Source organism: Odocoileus virginianus, chromosome 3, assembly GCF_023699985.2.
Source record: "Odocoileus virginianus isolate 20LAN1187 ecotype Illinois chromosome 3, Ovbor_1.2, whole genome shotgun sequence".
In the NCBI taxonomy this organism is placed as follows: Eukaryota; Metazoa; Chordata; class Mammalia; order Artiodactyla; family Cervidae; genus Odocoileus; species Odocoileus virginianus.
In genome coordinates, this window is record NC_069676.1 from 89,007,779 (window position 1) to 89,026,003 (window position 18,225).

Sequence of the window (18,225 nt, forward strand, 5' to 3'; positions counted from 1 at the left end):
TATGCCTAAAAGAGACTGACTGAGGTGCAGCAGGCTGAGGAGGGAAAAGAGGTGACAGTATCTCATTGAAGAACCTATGATGATGATGTGCTGTGAGACACACCCATCTGGTTTTCGAGGACAAGATGGGGAGATGCACCCCTCCCCTGGGCCTAAAGAAGCAACAGACTTAATAGCGACGAGGCTGAGAGAGGAGCTGGGCTACTTCCCCACGAAACACGCCCTCACTGATCAGCGGGTGGCCAGGACCACAGAAGATGGAAAGTGAAGAGTCCATGCATGAAAGCCACCACCACCACCATCCAGGGAGAGATGGATCGATAGACAGATGGATAAAAGCACAAGACTGATGAATACACCTCAAGACAGGAATTATCTGGAAAAATACAGGAACAGTTCAAATCCAAGTTTGAAACTTGGATTCTTGGAAACTTGGATTCTTGAATTCTTGGAAACTCCTGGTTTCCAAGAATTCATGAAAAGCAAAAGAAAAAGACTGCTGATTGAACTGTCGCACATAATTTTGCTCCTTCCAAAAGCCTAAGTAAAAAAAAATATTTTTCTCTTTAAAACATAAACCCACAAAGACAGGGAACATCAGCCTAGAAACACTGGAACCTGGGAGACACACATGTGGAAACTGACTTAGCAGGAGAAATGAGAGTGATTTTCTAGCCGTGGGATAAGCCGATGATGACCTGGTTGCTTAGGGGTGGGCTGCACCAGGCACCTCTGAGAGTGTGGGAGAAGGTGGGCACTTGCCTCCGGGGAGAGACGGAGCCAGGAACCACTGCGGTGTGTTCTTAGCCTTCTCATTCTTACTGACTTTCAAACTACAAACATGTTTTACTTCGATTAAAAATAAGTGATAAAAAGGTTTTTACCCAAAAAGAGATTATCAACTAGAGAAAGGAAATAGATAAACCAGAATTGCTCAGGAATAGGAGAAAGAAAAAAATTAAATATTACAGAGATTCAATCTACTTTAGAAGCTCCCCCGTGCCAAGAGAATACATACAACCAAAAACAAATTATGGTTTTTAAATTGTTTCATATCTGGTCAAGTTGAGATTTTTAAGAACCTCATTTTTAATTTGTAATAAAAGTTTACAGCTTGATTGTTTTCAAAAAAAAAAGTCAACAAACTGCAAGCACCTGTTAATAAAGGTCTTAAATAATTAAAAAAAAATTATTTCTTAAAACACCTGAGCAAGTAACACAAAACAAAAGGAAAATGCCTTTTCATACAAAAATGGTTACGGAGAAATGATGTATAGGGCAGAAAACAGAGACTTCATTCAACAGAGAACTAAGAGGTGCTCCTAAAGAAGAAAAAGAACAACTTCTTTAGAAGAAAAAAAAAATATGGATATAAGAGGAGAAAGATTTCTTGAAACAGAGATTAGAATCTGTAGATCAAATCTGTAGATCAAAGGAGAAATCTGCAACACCAGAAAAATTTGAGAACACCAAAAAAATATGAGAACAATTGAACCAAGATATCCTGGTTTTAAGTCACTGATTATCAAAAAGAAAGAATCACTAGGAGAAAGCAAAGCAAAAAAGAATAGTTAGACATCTAGGTAGACTAAACAGATCACATCAAGAAAGGAAAAAACTTAGTCATCTCAGACTTGTCCATGTCAAAGTGTCAGGTAAGAAGGGAGAAATGTCTATCCTGTTCTGAACAAAAGAAAAGTAACTCAAATAATGTTTTCTTAACCAAATTACCTTTCAAGTAGAACAGAACAGACAGGCGTTCTCAAGCATTCAAGAATGTAAACAGTCCAATGCTCATGGCCCCTTCGTTTGAACTCTGGATGACAAAACCTGGCCAACCAAGGAATAAATCAAAATAAGGATCTCAGATAAGAAATTATAATTGTAAAACACTGGGACTGCCCTGGGGGTCCAGCGGCTAAGACTCCACACTCCCAGTGCAGACAGCCTGGGTTCAATCCCTGGACAGAGAACCAGACCCCACACGCCGCAACTAGGGGTTTATGTGCCTCCCTGAGAGTCAAGGGTCCTGTGTCCCACACCTGGGGCTCAGTGCAGCCAAATAAATGTATACATTTTAAAATGACTGTCTAATAGAGTCTAAATATAGAATGAGGGTTAGAGAGTGGGAACTCTAGTGGCAGAAAACACTGTAAACGTTTAATCTGATATTTTTTAAATAGAAAAATATTAACAAAAACTGTTGGAAGGGCAAGTATATAAAATTTATTTTCTCTTTTTTTTTGGCACAGGGTCAACGGAGAATGTCTAAAGTTGAAATGGCAGTTGTAAAATGTACAATGATTCCAATCGATGATAGCTTTTTATAACTGCATTTTTTATCTCCTGTAGTAGGGGTGTCTATGTATATATGTATGTGTCTATATATATATATATATAGACACACACATATACACACACGTATATACACGTACACCTGAAGTTCAGCAATTACTTCATTTTTCACTGCAGTTACCTTTCCTTAGGTTAAATTAAAATTCAAGGTAATGTTTTTAACTAAAACTTGTACATATAATCTGAATATCCTAAACTTATTTTATTTGTTCCTATCTCCATATGTCTATATACTATGTATGTATATATTATAATGGTGAATGAAATAGTAACCAAATGTTAACAATGATTATTTCTGAAAAGTGGAATTTGGGATAATGTTAATGCTTTTCTTTGTTCTTTTTTTGTATTGTGTGTAATTTTTTATAACAGGAATTTGTTATTTTAATAGAAACAATAAAATCACTTCAAAGGAGAGAAAGAGAAACTTCTTTTGAAATATGGAATACAGCCTTGAAAAACCACTTATCCTTGACCTCAGGGTGGAGTTAGGCTAGTTGGGTGGAAATCATTCGGTGACGACTCTCAAGCTGAGGAAATAAATAAAACTGCTGATCCTGTGTGGGTGCCTCCTCCATGCCAGGCACTGGCTAAATGCTCTGCATTCATTATCTCCTTTTATCCTTAAATGACCCTATGCAGGACCACCCTTCAGGACAGCCACTTGTGGTTTGGAAGGCTGAGCATACAGCATGCCAGGAGACACTGTTCACATTACCCCCATGTGTCTGGCGCAGCCTGGAGTTTTGCAGAGGACAAACTCTGCAGCTATGTGCAGGGACCGCAGCATTGGTACCCCCTTTTCTCAGACAAGAACTGAAACTTACAGATGTTAACAGAATAGTCCCAGATCACAAACCTGGGAAGCAGTAGAAGCCAGACTCAAAGCATGGTCTACCTGACTAAATCCTGGACCACAGGCCTTCAACACACGAACCAGCGGTCCTTGAGTGGGTAATAGGTGGGCTGGGTGAGAGGTGACTGGCAGTGGTGGTAGCAACAGCTATTTCCCTGTGTGTGCTAAGTCGCTTCGATCGTGTCCAACTCTGTGTGACCCCATGGACTATAGCCCGCCGGGCTCCTCTGTCCATGGGATTCTCCAGACAAGAATACTGGAGTGGGTAGCCATGCCCTCCTCCAAGGGGTCTTCCCGACCCAGGGATCAACACCCCTTCTCTTATGTCTCCTGAATTGGCGGGCAGGTTCTTTACCACTAGCACCACCTGGGAAGCCCATTCCCATATTGCCTTCGATTCCCATGTAGCCTTTGGGTATCTCAATGTGGACTAACATAATATTCTAACCAACATTGAGGTTGTTCTGACAATAACAGTTTATATACACAAATGTGTGAAATGACTTTTAGGTCTTCCATTTTGAATCAGATTAATTCCTGATTTTTCCTCCTGGCAGTCTGCCCACCCCTCACCAGTGATCTGGTATCCTTTCAAGAGGTTTCTCAAGAGGTTAGCTCATCTTTAGCTCAAATTTGACACCAAAATTAAGAAAAAGAAATTCGTTTTTGGATCCTAAAGAAAATGTTGACAGCCACAGAACAGTGTTTATAGCACTTATCATGACAATATGAAAATATAGGTCCTAATAAATGTTATTTGATGACAGTCAAAATGGTTACTTGATAAAATGACAAACTTGAAAGTGATGTCTGGTAACTCATTTATTAATACATAAAACACAACCCTACAGAGCTTTCTGTCCTATCCGTCATGTAGATACGAGTGCATTGAAACTGATAATACAGTAAGCAACCTGTTCTCTCCTAAGGGAGGCCTTGAGTGGAGTAGGGGGTGGGATTCCCTGGCATGCTGGAAAGATGGTTAATCTGAATTTCAATGTCATTTCACTAGGGTTCCTCCCTGAAAATGCCAAATGCCACCTTAGGTGCCAAAGCTTCATACACATGTTAGTGTGGATTCTTTTTGTCCAAACCAAAGACAACACTTAACTGCGGCCCCTCAAGGAGCAGGAGTTTCCACTAGGGCTAAGAGAAAAGATGCTGTCTTTTGAAGATGGGTTGGAAGCCTCTGGTAGGCTGGGACACTTTATCTAGCCAAAGGGGAATTGATGATCTGGGAGCCAAGAAAAGAGGGCTAAAGGGAAGAAAGAGAATTCAGAACACAATATAGAAGAGGAAAAAGCTTCAATTTTGCCTAACCATAGGCACCAGGGAGTATGCCCCCAAACATCAAAATCTATTGGAACTCCTATAACTGAGTTAATGTATCTTATGGCTGAAAATCTGTATCTACCGAGTTTCCCCCAAGTCATCTACTCCAACTCAGTGCTTTAATTTGGGCCAGTGATTCATTCAGGAAAAAAAAGAGGAAGATGAGGGACATTTCTGTATATGCCCCTGCATCTGCCAAGTCACTATTCAAAGAACTTTAGAACTCTTGCCATCAGATGAATGCATAGATCTACTATAATGTTAAAAATGTTATCTATCTCACATCTAATTTTCATCTTGCCACTAGATGTGATTCCAGCATCATGAAGCTTTCTGGAGATATTCACTTCATCAGAAATGAGCACCAGCAACTTGAAAAAACAATTCAGGAGATGATGTCTTCCCTACAAACTGTTTCTAAGAACTTGGATATGAAGGTAACCGAAAAATTTTGAAACTCTTATGTACTACTGCTAGAAGTAAGGGCTTCTCAGATGGCGCTAATGGTAAAGAACTGGCCTACCAACTCAGGAGATGTAAGAGATGAGGGTTTGATCCCTGGGATGGGAAGATCCCCTTGGGGAGGAAATGGCAACCCACTCCAGGGTTCTTGCCTGGAGAATCCCATGGACAGAGGAGTCTGGCGGGCTATGGTCCATAGGGTCACAACTGAATGACTTAGCATGCATGCATGCCAGAAGTAAGATCATTATGACTTACCAAGATGCTCAAGATTCTTACCAAAAGAACTCTTTCCCTCCAAAGGGTTTAAATATGACAGCTCACTATACACCATGCATACGGCCAGGTTAATCAACAAATACTTACTGAGTGCCTTGAGGAGCCTGGTGGGCCACAGTCCATGGGGTCACAAACAGTCATACAGGACTGAGAGACTAACACTTTCATATTTTCTTAGGTTCCAAAACAGCCACTCGTTGTAAGCATATGCTACCTGATTCTACGGTTGCCATCATTTCCTTACTTTCTAGGTTCTTCTCTCTTTTCTTTTCTTTTTCTTCTTTTTTTTTTTTTTGGCCTTGCCATGTGGTATGTGGGATCTTAGTTCCCCAACCAGGAATTGAATCCTATTCTTGGACTGCCAGGGAAGGCCCTCCGGGTACAATTGGAGAGAACAAGCAAAGGAATTTTCCATTGAAGATATTACTATTAAAGGTTCAGCACAAACCCGAGTTCATCACATTACATCCTAGCAATGGGTTATGTTTCTTACAAAATAATACACAAGTCCTTTGGCCTGGGTTTTAAAGACCGTCTCTACACTGGCCCCTGCGTATCTCTACAGCTCACCCTCATGCTTCCTGGCTCACCCTTTATACCAATGATGCTGAACTACCTGTAGTTCACTCACTCCAGAATATTGCACTGCCTCCATGTTCTCTTTGCTCTTTTTGCCTGAAATGTCTAAAGAATCCACCTGCAATGCGGGAGACCTGGGTTTGATCCCTGGGTTGGGAAGATCCCCTGGAGAAGGAAATGGCAACCCACTCCAGTATTCTTGCCTGGAGAATCCCATGGACAGAGGAGTCTGGCGGGCTACAGTCCATGGGGTCGCAACAGTCAGACTTGACTGAGCAACTAACCTCAGCACAGCATTTTCACCTTCACAGGCAATGGTCTAATGAAAAGAGCCAATGCAAACTCTTCGATGCCCTATTTTGTCATGTGCCTTGTGTGAGACAAGCACATCTCGTCTGAAGGCATTTGGGCAGAACAAAGTGGAAACTCTTTGGAAACTGGGGGAGATGAAAGCCTGGTGCTTGATTATTTGTTCATGGGAGTCAGTTTATACAAAGCAGAAGGTACAGAGGAGGCAGAAAGTTTCCAGCAGCCCCATCAGGCTTGTCCATCTCCCTACAAACCCACCTAAATAGTCCTAATAGTTTGGGGGCTGATTATCTTAGTTTTTCAAGGTAATCATATCAACAACAAATCATAACAGCTTTATCTCTAGTGCTCTGATGTAAAACTTCATTACTTAAGGTTTTGACCAGAACTTCCAGAACACTGTTATATAAAAGTGGTCAAATAAGGCAGCTTATCTAGTTTTTGATTACACTGGAAATGTCTTTGCTGTTGGCTATTGGTTTCATTTATTCTTAATTATATTAAGAAAGTACCCATCAATTCCTACTTTACTTAAATTTTATTAGAACTGAACATTTAACTTTATAAAATGCCTTTTGGACATTAACAAATGCCTAATTCAGCATGATTGGTTTTTTGGTTTGGGTTTTTGTTGTTAGCTTGTTTATTTTTTTGGCCTTCTAATGTGCTATGTCAAAGTATTTCCCAATGCTGAAACATTCTGGCATTTCTGTAATGAAAACTGTACAGTCTTTGTAATAACTCAGTATTTAATTTTGCACCTAACTTCAAAGGTGATATTAGATTCTAGATTCTCTTAGTTTTTTTAAGGTAATACATACGTGATTCAAAATCAAATCTATATGAGAAAATATACCCTGAGAATTTTCACTTCCATTTCTGTCACCAGTAATCACACCCATTCATGCTACTCACAGGGAACCATTTTTACTAGACTATTATGAATCCTTTCCATATGCCTTTACAGGTAGTTTAGTTCAGTTCAGTCGCTCAGTCGTGTCTGACTCTTTGCAACATCATGAACCGCAGCACGCCAGGCCTCCCTGTCCATCACCAACTCCCAGAGTCTACCCAAACCCATGTCCATCGAGTCGGTGATGCCATCCAACCATCTCATCCTCTGTCGTCCCCTTCTCCTCCTGCCCTCAATCTTTCCCAGAATCAGGGTCTTTTCAAATGAGTCAGCTCTTCACATCAGGTGGCCAAAATATTGGAGTTTCAGCTTCACCATCAGTCCTTCCAATGAACACCCAGGACTTTACAGGTAGAAGCAAATACAAATTCATATTCTTATTTCCTCCTTTTTACACAAAAGATAACATATTATAAGTATATTACTATGCACCTTTTTTTTCCTAAACAAACATATCCTAGAGACCCATCCTATCAGTACATGGAGGGCTTCCTCATTCTCTTTCACAACTGTGTCCTCTTCCTCTGTGTATAACAGCTCATTTAATCAGTCTCTCATGGATCAACATTTGGATTCTTTTCACTAATTTGCTCTTTCAAACAATGCTACAGTGTGTAACCTTGCACTTCTGTCATTTTGTATGTCTGTAGAATAAATACCCAGAAGTGGGATTGCGGGGTCAAAGGTACTGTGCTTGTTTTCTTGAAAGATTTTGCTCTCTGCAGAGCTTTTACCATATTGCATACCCACCAGCAATATATAAAATGTCCTATATCCCCATTGCCTCACCACTGAGTGTTGTTTGACTTTTGAATTTTACCTTTCTTAAAGGAAAAGACATCTCTGTTTTAATTAGCCTTTCTTATTACATGTTTTCATTTATTTAAGAGCTAGTTGTATTTCTTTTCCAGTGAGCTACCTGTTCATATCTTTTATCCACTTCTCTATTGGGCTATTCTCTTTCTTTTCAATTTCCAGGAGCTCTTTGTATGTTAGCAAGGTGAGTTGATTCCCTATAGTGTGAGCTGCAAATACATTTTTCCAGTTTTTCGTGTGTCTTTTGACTTTTGGTTTGTACATGGTCTCTATTTATAGCTGAATTTATCAGTTTTCTTTTTACGTGTGTATGTGGCTTCTGAGATTTGAAGTCACAGTTAGAGCTTTCTCACACAAAGGCTTGAAAGAATTGCTTATATTTTCTTCTAACACTTTATTATTTATATTCCAAGGCTTTATTATTTATATTCAAATTATTGATTCATTTTGGATTTTTTTTCTAAAATAGGATTGCCTTCATTATCATATTAATATTGAGACCTTGTAGTGTTTTTAATATCTGATAGGGCTAGTCTCTCCACTGTTTCTTTTTTTTCCTTTTCCTAGTGATAATTGCTTTTGCAGATGATTTTAAGATTAACCTGTCTAGGTCCAGCAAGTAAATTGACAAATAACTCTGCTTTAATTAAATTGAAATCATGTAAAATTTATAAATTAACTTTAGAACTGACATAGTCATAATGCTGAGTGTTTTATCCAAGAACATAGGGTACTTTCCATTTGTTCAGGTTTGCTTTTATATCCTTCAGGAGTGGTTTCAAATTTTCCTCATGTAGATTTGTCATTATATTAAATATATTTTGAGACTTCATCCTTTTTTTTAGTTAATTGTAATGGGGCTTTTATTATATCTTCTAACTACTTGTTAGTTGTGTATTATAACGGCTGTATTAATTTTATAATTAGTGAATTGTCTTGATTATAGTAATTTTTCAGTTGGTCTTTGGTTTTTCCAGACACACAATCATATGATTTGTAAGTAAAAATCATTTGGCCTCACCTTTTTCCATTTTCATATACATAATATCTTTTCTCTAAGTGTTCTGAATAACAACTTTGGTACAATATTAGATAATAAAGCAGGGACAGAGGGCATCCTGGTCTTGTTCCTGACTTCAACAGAAATGTCCCCAGTGTTTCTCCTCTGATGGAAGAAATAAACTTTCTCAATAAATCTGTTTCCTGGTGACTCAGACTGTACAGAATCTGCCTGCAGTTCAGGAGATCCAGGTTCAATCCCTGGGTCAGGAAGATCCCCTGGAGAAGGAAATGGCTACCCACTGCAGTATTCTTGCCTGGAGAATCCCATGGATGGAGGAGCCTGGCGGGCAACAGTTCACGGGGTTGCAAAGAGTTGGACACAACTGATCAACTAACACAGCAGCATTCCTATTTTACTAAATCAAGAAAGTTTATAAAAATAAATGCCTTGTGATGTAATGGACAGCATAATGACTATGGTTAATAGTACTGAGTGGCATATTTGAAAGTTGCTAAGTGAGCAGATCCTATGTTTAAAATGTCCTAAGTTATTTCACTTGGAATTTATTTGTGCTCATGTCAGAATTCTACCTAGAAATTCCTGAGGCCTGATCTTAGACCACTCAGGTGTTTTCTTTGCAGAGCCCAATTATGCATTGCAGCATTTATTCAAGAGCATTCAGTGAGCCTGTACCAGTGGTCATCTGTGTCCTGAGGATATAGTGGTGATAGAAGATTGGGTGGCTTACATTGTAACTGGGGAGACAAAGTAAAGCAACAATCCAACCAACAAGCTGATAAACCAATGTCAATAGCATGCTTTTGTTATAGCATTAGATGGTTTCTTATCAAAAAGATTATTATAGACAGCAGAATGGAACACGCCCCCATTGTTCTTTCCCTGAAGGTAGTGCTATAACTGTTGAATCATTCCTTTGACAAAAATCATTTTCAAATGCAAACATGCTTTAGGCTCAAGTCTTTATTCCAGGCTCCTTTAGGAATAAAGTATAATGAATGTAAGTGCTAGCGGTTTTGTTCACACACACAAAAGCTCCCTTTTGTACTTTCATTAGGTAATGCAGCTCTTAGAAAAGATAGAGGCTTCCAGTTCTGAGCAAATCTCAAATTTAAAGATGGTCCAGGGGGATTATCGCCACGAAATGAACCTTTTGGAGTTCAAGTAAGTGAATGGAAGATTTTTAATTCTGTTTAATGCATTCCAAAGGGTTTTGCCTAATGAAAGCATTAACACTAAATAAAATCCTATTCCAGGAATTTGAACCTGGCCAAGCAATAAAGCAACACACTGATGTGCAGAGAATATCTTATACTAAAGGGATTCATACCATATTTTAATAGAAGAAATATGCATATTAATTTGCCATTCTCATTTGCATAATCTCAACTGAAATGACACTTTCTGATAAGAGGATAATTTTAACTTATCAACTGTACACTAAAATGCCTCAATGTAAAGCACAATCGAATATACAGAGATTCCATTAAGTTATCAAATAGCTTTTTGAAGTTTGACTCATTAGCTTTTCTTTTAAGATTTCTTCTAAGACCCTCTGCTTGCTTCTTTTCAGTATCCCTATTTGAATACTATTTGTAATCCCACATTACACTGTTTTCCCTTGTACAATGGAGAAAGCAATAAAGGAAACAATACTCCACATTCAAATTATTGGCCTCCTTATCCTCAACTCCTTTCTTATTTAAATAACCACCATTTCCTGGCATCATAGTACCAGCAAAGGAAATTCTAGGTACTTAGGTGATACCTCCTTGTTGTTGAGTCACTCAGTCTGGTCTGACTCGGAGAACCCATGGACTGCAGCATGCCAGGCTGCCCTGTGCTTCTATATCTCCCAAAGTTTGCTCAAACCCATGTCCATTGAGTCAGTGATGTCATCCAACCATCTTGTCCTCTGTCTTCTCTTCTCTTTCCTGCCCTCAGTCTTTCCCAGCATCAGGGTCTTTTCCAGCGAGTCAGCTCTTCGCATTAGGTGGCCAAAGTATTGAAGCTTTAGCATCAGTCCTTCCAATGAATATTCTGAGTTAATTTCTTTTAGGATTGACTGATTTGATCTTCTAGATGTCCAAGGGACTCTCAAGAGTCTTCTCCAGCAACACAATTCAAAAGCATCAATTCTTCAGTGCTCAGCCTTCATTATGGTCCAACTCTCATATCCATACATGACTACCGGAAAAACCGTAGATTTGATTATATGGACTTTTGTCGGCAAAGTGATGTCTCTGCTTTTTAATATGCTATCTAGGTTTGTCATAGCTTTTCTTCCAAGAAGCAAGTGTCTTTTAGTTTCATAGCTGCAGTCACTGTATGCAACGATTTTGGAGCCTGAGAAAATAAAGTCTGTCACTGTTTCCCCATCTATTTGCCATGAAGTGATGGGACTGAATGCCATAATCTTCATTTTTTGAATGCTGAGTTTTAAGCCAGCTTTTTCACTCTTTTCTTTCACCTTCATCAAGAGGCTCTGCCCTTCTATTCCTGTTCTTTCTCTATTCTTGTTCTTTCTCCTCTCTGCCCCACATCATTTGAGTTTAATGTGTTGGTCAAATCATAATTATGAATATATCTTCTCTCCATTTTCCTCTATCTCCACCCTATTTCATTAAATCTAAGTGCCACCGACTATAAAATGTACCAGTATATTCTTGTACCTCTAAGACTTGAAGCTAACAATGAAACAGTGTATGCTAAGTCGCTTCAGGCATGTCCGACTCTACAATGCTATAGACTGGAGTTGGGTTGCCACTGGAGTGGGTTGCCATTCCCTTCTCAAGAGCATCTTCCCAGACTCATGGCTCAAAATTGGGTATCCCACATTGCAGACAGATCTTTACCATTTGAACCACCAGTGGTCATCACTAAAACTCAAAGAGAAATAAGTGTCTTGGGTAAAAAGAAAATACCTACTTTCTCCATTCTCTAAAAATGCTTGTCTAGGTTCTTAAATTCTAGAACAATGAGGGTGCTCAGTAAATATCTATGTCGTGTTTGATCTAATCCCTTTAGTTTAGAATTAAGATAAAGTGTCCATAGGAGAAATAGAAAAGTAAACTGTTTCTAGAAGTACAGCTTAAGAATGGATTTTATTGGGGGAGAAAAGGAACTTATTATCTGGAGTGGAAGACTGGCTTAAAGTGGTCAAGAATATTAACCAACCAAAAATAGGGGGGAAGGTAAATGTCTGAGATCTAGGGATGACTGCTTCACTGATGTTGTTGCCTGCTTTTTCCACCTTTAGTCCTGTGGGAAATCAGCTTATAGATGAATCATCTAAATAGCTAAATATGAATCTGGACACTTTTGTGATAGTATAAACTGGAATCCTTTCTCACTTGAAATAATGAAGTCTTAAAATTTCATTAGTATTACAGTACTTAATAGTTTATAAACCAGACTTTTCCCCAGGCAAATACTTATTAGTCTATAATTCAATTACACAATAGAACTTTTATTTAAAATTTCTCCACTTATTTTTTAAATTAAAAAGTAGCATGCACCATTGCAACAAATAAAATAAAGATAAAAATAGAGGTCACCATTCAGGCTTCCTAACATAACCAGTGCGAATACCAGGGATGTAATTTTCCTCACTTTCCCCCTTGTTGATATAAACATGTAACAGAAAAGGGAGATTTTATGTATACACTATATGTGTTTAGCATAGATTATATATGAGAGAACACAGGTTTTTAAAATAAATCCTATACACATTACTCAATAATTTTTTTTTTTCTGGTATATGTTGGTATCTCTCTAGATCAGTGAATATTATTCTAGCATTATTTTTCACAGCTGCATAATATTTTAACTTACATATATGCCATAATTAATTCAACTATCTTACTGATGAATAGATCTTTTCCAGTTTATAGCTACCAGTTTATACAAACAAAAATTATTGTATGTATATCCTTAAATTTCCTTAGATATAGGTGCTTTTATTTCTATAGGCAAAATTCCTAAGTCAGAGTCTATGTTTGTATTAATTTTTATAAATTTATTTCTAAAAATGTTGTAGCAATTTACTCATACCAGCAATGCCTCAGAAGGACTTTCTGTGCATTCTTATCCACACTGAGTATTCTTTTTTAATATTTTCCAATTAAAGGGTGAAAAATAGCATTTCTTTCTTTCATTTGCATTCCCTTCACCCTTTGAATTTCTGTGAAACCATTTTTTACCATTTATTTTCAACACTTTCTTATCTACTGGTAGGATTCCTTCACATTAGGGATATTAACCCTTTGAGCTCTATATTACAAAGTATTCTGTTCAAAGAGAAAGTGAGGCGGGTAGGGCTTTTTTTTTTTTTTTTTTCAATCAGAGCACTTCTCAAAGCAAAGTGGGTGGAGTATAGTATTTGCTTTACTTTTTTAAGAAAAAAGAAAACCGGGTAAGTTTAATTGAGCAATTTTTCCCATTTAGAAACTTTAACAAATTCAAGTTTGATGGTAGACGGGATCTATTTTATTAATATATTGAACTTAAAAGCCACAATATTGTCTGGGGATTTTCTAGTGAGTTCATGGGGCTTTGGCACAGAAGTGACCATTTGATCTGACAAAGGAGATGCACAGGCTGCATCCTCTGGACGTCTGCACTGAGCCTCCTCTTTCCAGAAGGGCCTTAGTCCGATGGTCAGCTAAGTCATGTCCTCAGCCAACAACCAGGTGCTTACAGAGCAAGTCTCAGGTGTCATGAGCTATGGCTGCCTTTCAGCAAGGGGCTGGCAGAGGCAGCACTCCCTCGATAGCTCTTGCTGCTGATGTTGTTCAGTTGATAGTGAATTATAAGAAAAAGCACTTGGCCAATGAAGCAAATGCATAGAGTCAAGTCTTACTACACAGCTTTGAAGGTGCTGCCATGGCAGAAAACAAATCAGGGCAAGGACCTGTCTCATTCATCTTCGTATCCTCAGCACCCAGCACGTTTCGTACAAAAAGAATCCAATGAACAAAAGACTGTTTTGAGTATCTATAATGCATTAAGTTGTGTTTTGGAAAATCCAAAGATATAATCATGGCCATAGACAGTAAGGGAGAAAACATATAAATAAGTGAAAAGCTCATTAACAGGTAAAGTGAAAGTTGAGATATTAAATGAAATATATCAGTAGGCAGAAATAATAAATATTCATTGTCACTTATAAACACCTACCAATCACTAAGGGCTTCCCAGGCGGCTCACGTGGTAAAGAATCTGACCGTCAAGAAGGAGACATAGGTTCGATCCCTGAGTTGGGAAGATCCCCTGGAGAAGGAAATGGCAACCCACTCCAGTATTCTTGCCTGGGAAATCCTATGAACAGAGGAGCCTGGTGGGCTATAGTCCATAGCGTCATAAAGAGTTGGACACAACTTAGTGACTAAACCACCATCACCACCCACCAATCACTAAATGCTCATGCTGCTCAAGTGCACTCAGCTCTTCTGGCTGGGTTTTATCTTCATTTCAAACACAAGGTAACTCATAATCATGGAAATTAAATAATTTGCCTGAAGTCACACAGCTAGAAAGTGTCTGACTCCAAATCTCAGGCTATTTGTGTCATCTGTGATGCCTGCATCTCATAATTTCACATATTAAACTAATTGTGCTATGACGAACCTAGACAGCATATTAAAAAGCAGAGACATGACTCTGCCAACAAAGGACCGCCTAGTCAAAGCTACGGTTTTCCTAGTAGTCATGTATAGATGTGAGAGTTGGAATATAAAGAAATCTGAGTGCAGAAGAATTGATGCTTTTGAACTGTGGTGTTGGAGAAGACTCTTGAGAGTCCCTTGGACTGCAAGGAGATCAAACCAGTCCATCCTAAAGGAGATCAGTCCTGGGTGTTCATTGGAAGGACTGATGCTGCAGCTGAAACTCCAATACTTTGGCCACCTGATTCAAAGAACTGACTAATTGGAAAAGACCCTGATGCTGGCAAAAATTGAAGGCAAGAGGAGAAGGGGATGAAAGAGGATGAGATGGTTGGATGGCATCACTAACTCAATGGACATGAGTTTGAGCAAGCTCCAGGAGTTGGTGCTGGACAGGGAGGCCTGGCATGTTGCAGTTCATGGGGTTACAAACAGTCATATGTGACTGACCAACTGAACTGAACTGTGCTACTGAAATTTAGGAAAGGGAATGATCAGGTGCTCAAAACTGATGGTCTGAGGCTATGAAGATACTGGAATTTAAACTCAAGTACAATTTGTAACAAACAATAAACAAAAGTTTTTCTATCAGAGTGAAGTTGAAATTTTTTTTAACTAGTGTCACTCATTAAAAACCACAGAATGCTGAGAAGAAATTAATTTGAGGTTATTGGTATAAAGGGCTTCCCCTGTGGCTCAGCTGGTAAAGAATTCTCCTGCTATGCAGGAGACCTGGGTTCAGTCTCTGGGTTGGGAAGATCCCGTGGAGAAGGGGAAGGCTACCCACTCCAGTGTTCTGGCCTGGAGAATTCCATGGACTGTACAGTCCATGTGGTCGCAAAGAGTCAGACATACTAAGCGACTTTCACTCAATCAATAAATTTAGTTCATAAAAACATTTCTTGAAATTTATTTCTTGTTTGTGACATGAAACTTAGATTCTTAGACTCAATCTCTAAAGAAACAATAGTCCCTAATCTAAAGGACTTATTCAGATAGGATTACAAAAAATGAAGACATCTGCATTTATAGCCCACCAAATGGCACTAAATCTTTCTATATTCTTGTGTAGTTAAAGCCACCGTCTGAACTCTCAAAAGCCTAGTAACAGCTTTCAAGAAATCAAAATATTTATGTCTTCTAAAAAAGTTCATTCGACAGGTTGAATGCAAGACCACTGGGTTTGAGACATGAGAGAGCTGGTAAAACTAGCCCAGGATGGAGCTCTGTCATTTATGTATGTCATCTGCAACCAGGGAGGTCACTGGGATACTTGTTCCAAGCCTCCCTCTCTGTCCTCTCCATTCACTCTCACCACAGCCATGGGTTTCCCAGGTGGTAGTGGTTAAGAATCCGCCTGCCAACACTGGAGACACAAGAGATGAAGTTTCGGTCCCTGGGTTGGGAACTCCCTGGGAGGAGGAAATGGCAGCCTACTCCAGTATTCTTGCCAGGATAATCCCACAGAGAAGCCGAGCAGGCTACACTTCACGGGGTCACCAAGACTCAGATGTGAGGGAGCATGCCTTTGTACACACACACACACACCCACCCCTCTCTACACTGGGCTCTCATGGTGTCTATAGAGTCCTATTAAATTTTCTTTAACTCTTCTGTAACTTTCTCCCTTATAATTGCCCTTGGTGTGCATTTTAACAAGATTCTATCAATATGAAAAAATGTTAAAAATCAGCCCTTATCTCATGTATATGCTAGTGAGGTCTCTGGCCATAATTTAAAAGTCTGATTTATGATTTAAGGAAAAGGAAAGAAAAAGTTACTTATCACTCCATCTATCCGACTACCTACCTACTTACCTATGCAACTACATCTGATTGAAATACTCCCATAACCAGTGATATAGAGGATTTGAGAACTAAAATTTGTTATCTAAGATAAATTCATCCTATTAAGATTATAACTGTATGTTCTATAATTAGCAGAACAATAATTCTTATATAGCAAATCATGTCCATTATGTTAGGGAAAAGTCAAAAAGAAAGGAAAATATTTATATAAACCACTCTTTTTATCCTTTTTACCTTTCAAGGAGAATGCTCATAAATAATGCCTTTCTATTTTAATAAGCTAACAATAGACAGGATCTGACCTCTGACTGTTACCAGGAAAGTGAGTTTCCAATTACAGGCAAAACCTTGTGATAAGAAGATCATAAAAAGTAATTCATTCTTTATGGTTTATTTTAATTTCAGAATTTCAATTACTGCCATGTCCTTTCAGAGATATTACCTGGGTACATTTAATGGTTCCTTGATTTTCAGAGGGATTTTAATATTTTATTACTGATGAGAGTAAATGTTCTCATTTATTTACACAGTGAAGGTGAGAACTGAAGGACGGATTCTTGATGGTAAAGCTAACTCTTAGTTATCTGGAGATTTACTCTCCCACTTAACCATCACAATTAATCCTTCCACAAGAGAGAAGGGAAGATGAAAACCAAAGATTAGGTCTCTAAATAGCTTGATATGTCTATGTTTTTACTATTTGTTAACAGCCCTAATAAAATGTATCCAATGAGAAAGAATAAATCATTTATTCAGCCTCTGCTTAACTGAGCATTTCTATATCCCAAGCATGGTTCACAGCCATGAACAAAGCAAAATCCTTGCCTTTACTTTCTAGTGGAGAAGACCTACATATTATGTATCATGTGATGATGAGCATTTTGAAGAAAAATAAAGAAGGGTAAAGCAATAGGGAGTATCCAGAAAAACTTCTGTGACAAGGTGATGCTTGAATATAAACATAAATGAAATTAGGGCAGGAGCCATTGTATATTCTCAGGAAGACTTTTCCAGACAGAGGCAGCAGTTGGCTAAGCAGAGATTGTCCACTTATCCATTGGGGGCTAATTTATCTGAGATCTAACATCTGTCATTAGCCAGCAGCACAAGTGTTTAAAAAGCAAGCTTAAACTAAGAACAGGAAGAATAATCAACTTCATCTTCTTCATGATTGAGAAACTTACCTGCATCAAGGATAAGTTTCCATGTTGACACTTTCTATATGAAAAATATTCCTCTCTGTATCAAAAAGTGTTAATTCAGAAAGATGGAGACCACAATTTAGCCATTACACTACAACAAATATAAGTACTGAAAAAGTAACTACCTTTTCCATTTCTGGATTTCATCATACAAATCTGAGTTTCTCAACCTTGGCACTGTTAGCATTTTGGCGGGATAATCCTTTGTGATGAGGCTTCCCTGTTCACAGTAGGATGTTTACCCACCATGGCTCAAGTAGCACCTCCCATTCGTGACAAGCAAAAACATCTCCAGACATTGCTAACTGACCCCTGAGTCTACAGAAAAATGGAAATGACCTTGCTATCATCTTTTCCAACTGATAGTCCAAACACTTTTCCAGGAGAGCTAAAGCAGCATGCAATACGGTACATGTCTAGCATGCATGCCTTAGGCAATTTCCAGTGATAAATGTCACACACCAAATTAGCTGCATGTAACTTTTCCTGAAACCATTAGAGTAACTATTATTCAAGTCACCCCACTGTTTAAGGCAGTCTGATTATTTTCAATAACAAATGACATGCCCTTTTCCTGTGATCTAATATTTAGCCTAGTCTAAACAGAATTCGAACGTGACATCTTAT

At 38.5% G+C, this 18,225-nt stretch overlaps 1 protein-coding gene across 1 annotated transcript in view; it reads left to right on the forward strand.

Moving 5' to 3' along the window:
* Window positions 1-18,225, forward strand: part of FAM81B (family with sequence similarity 81 member B) — a 51,514-nt gene that overhangs the window by 28,473 nt on the left and 4,816 nt on the right. The window contains exons 6-7 of the mRNA XM_020873033.2: window positions 4,851-4,980; window positions 9,980-10,086. Coding sequence (XP_020728692.2) covers window positions 4,851-4,980; window positions 9,980-10,086 — 237 coding nt within the window. The remainder of the gene's footprint in view (window positions 1-4,850; window positions 4,981-9,979; window positions 10,087-18,225) is intronic.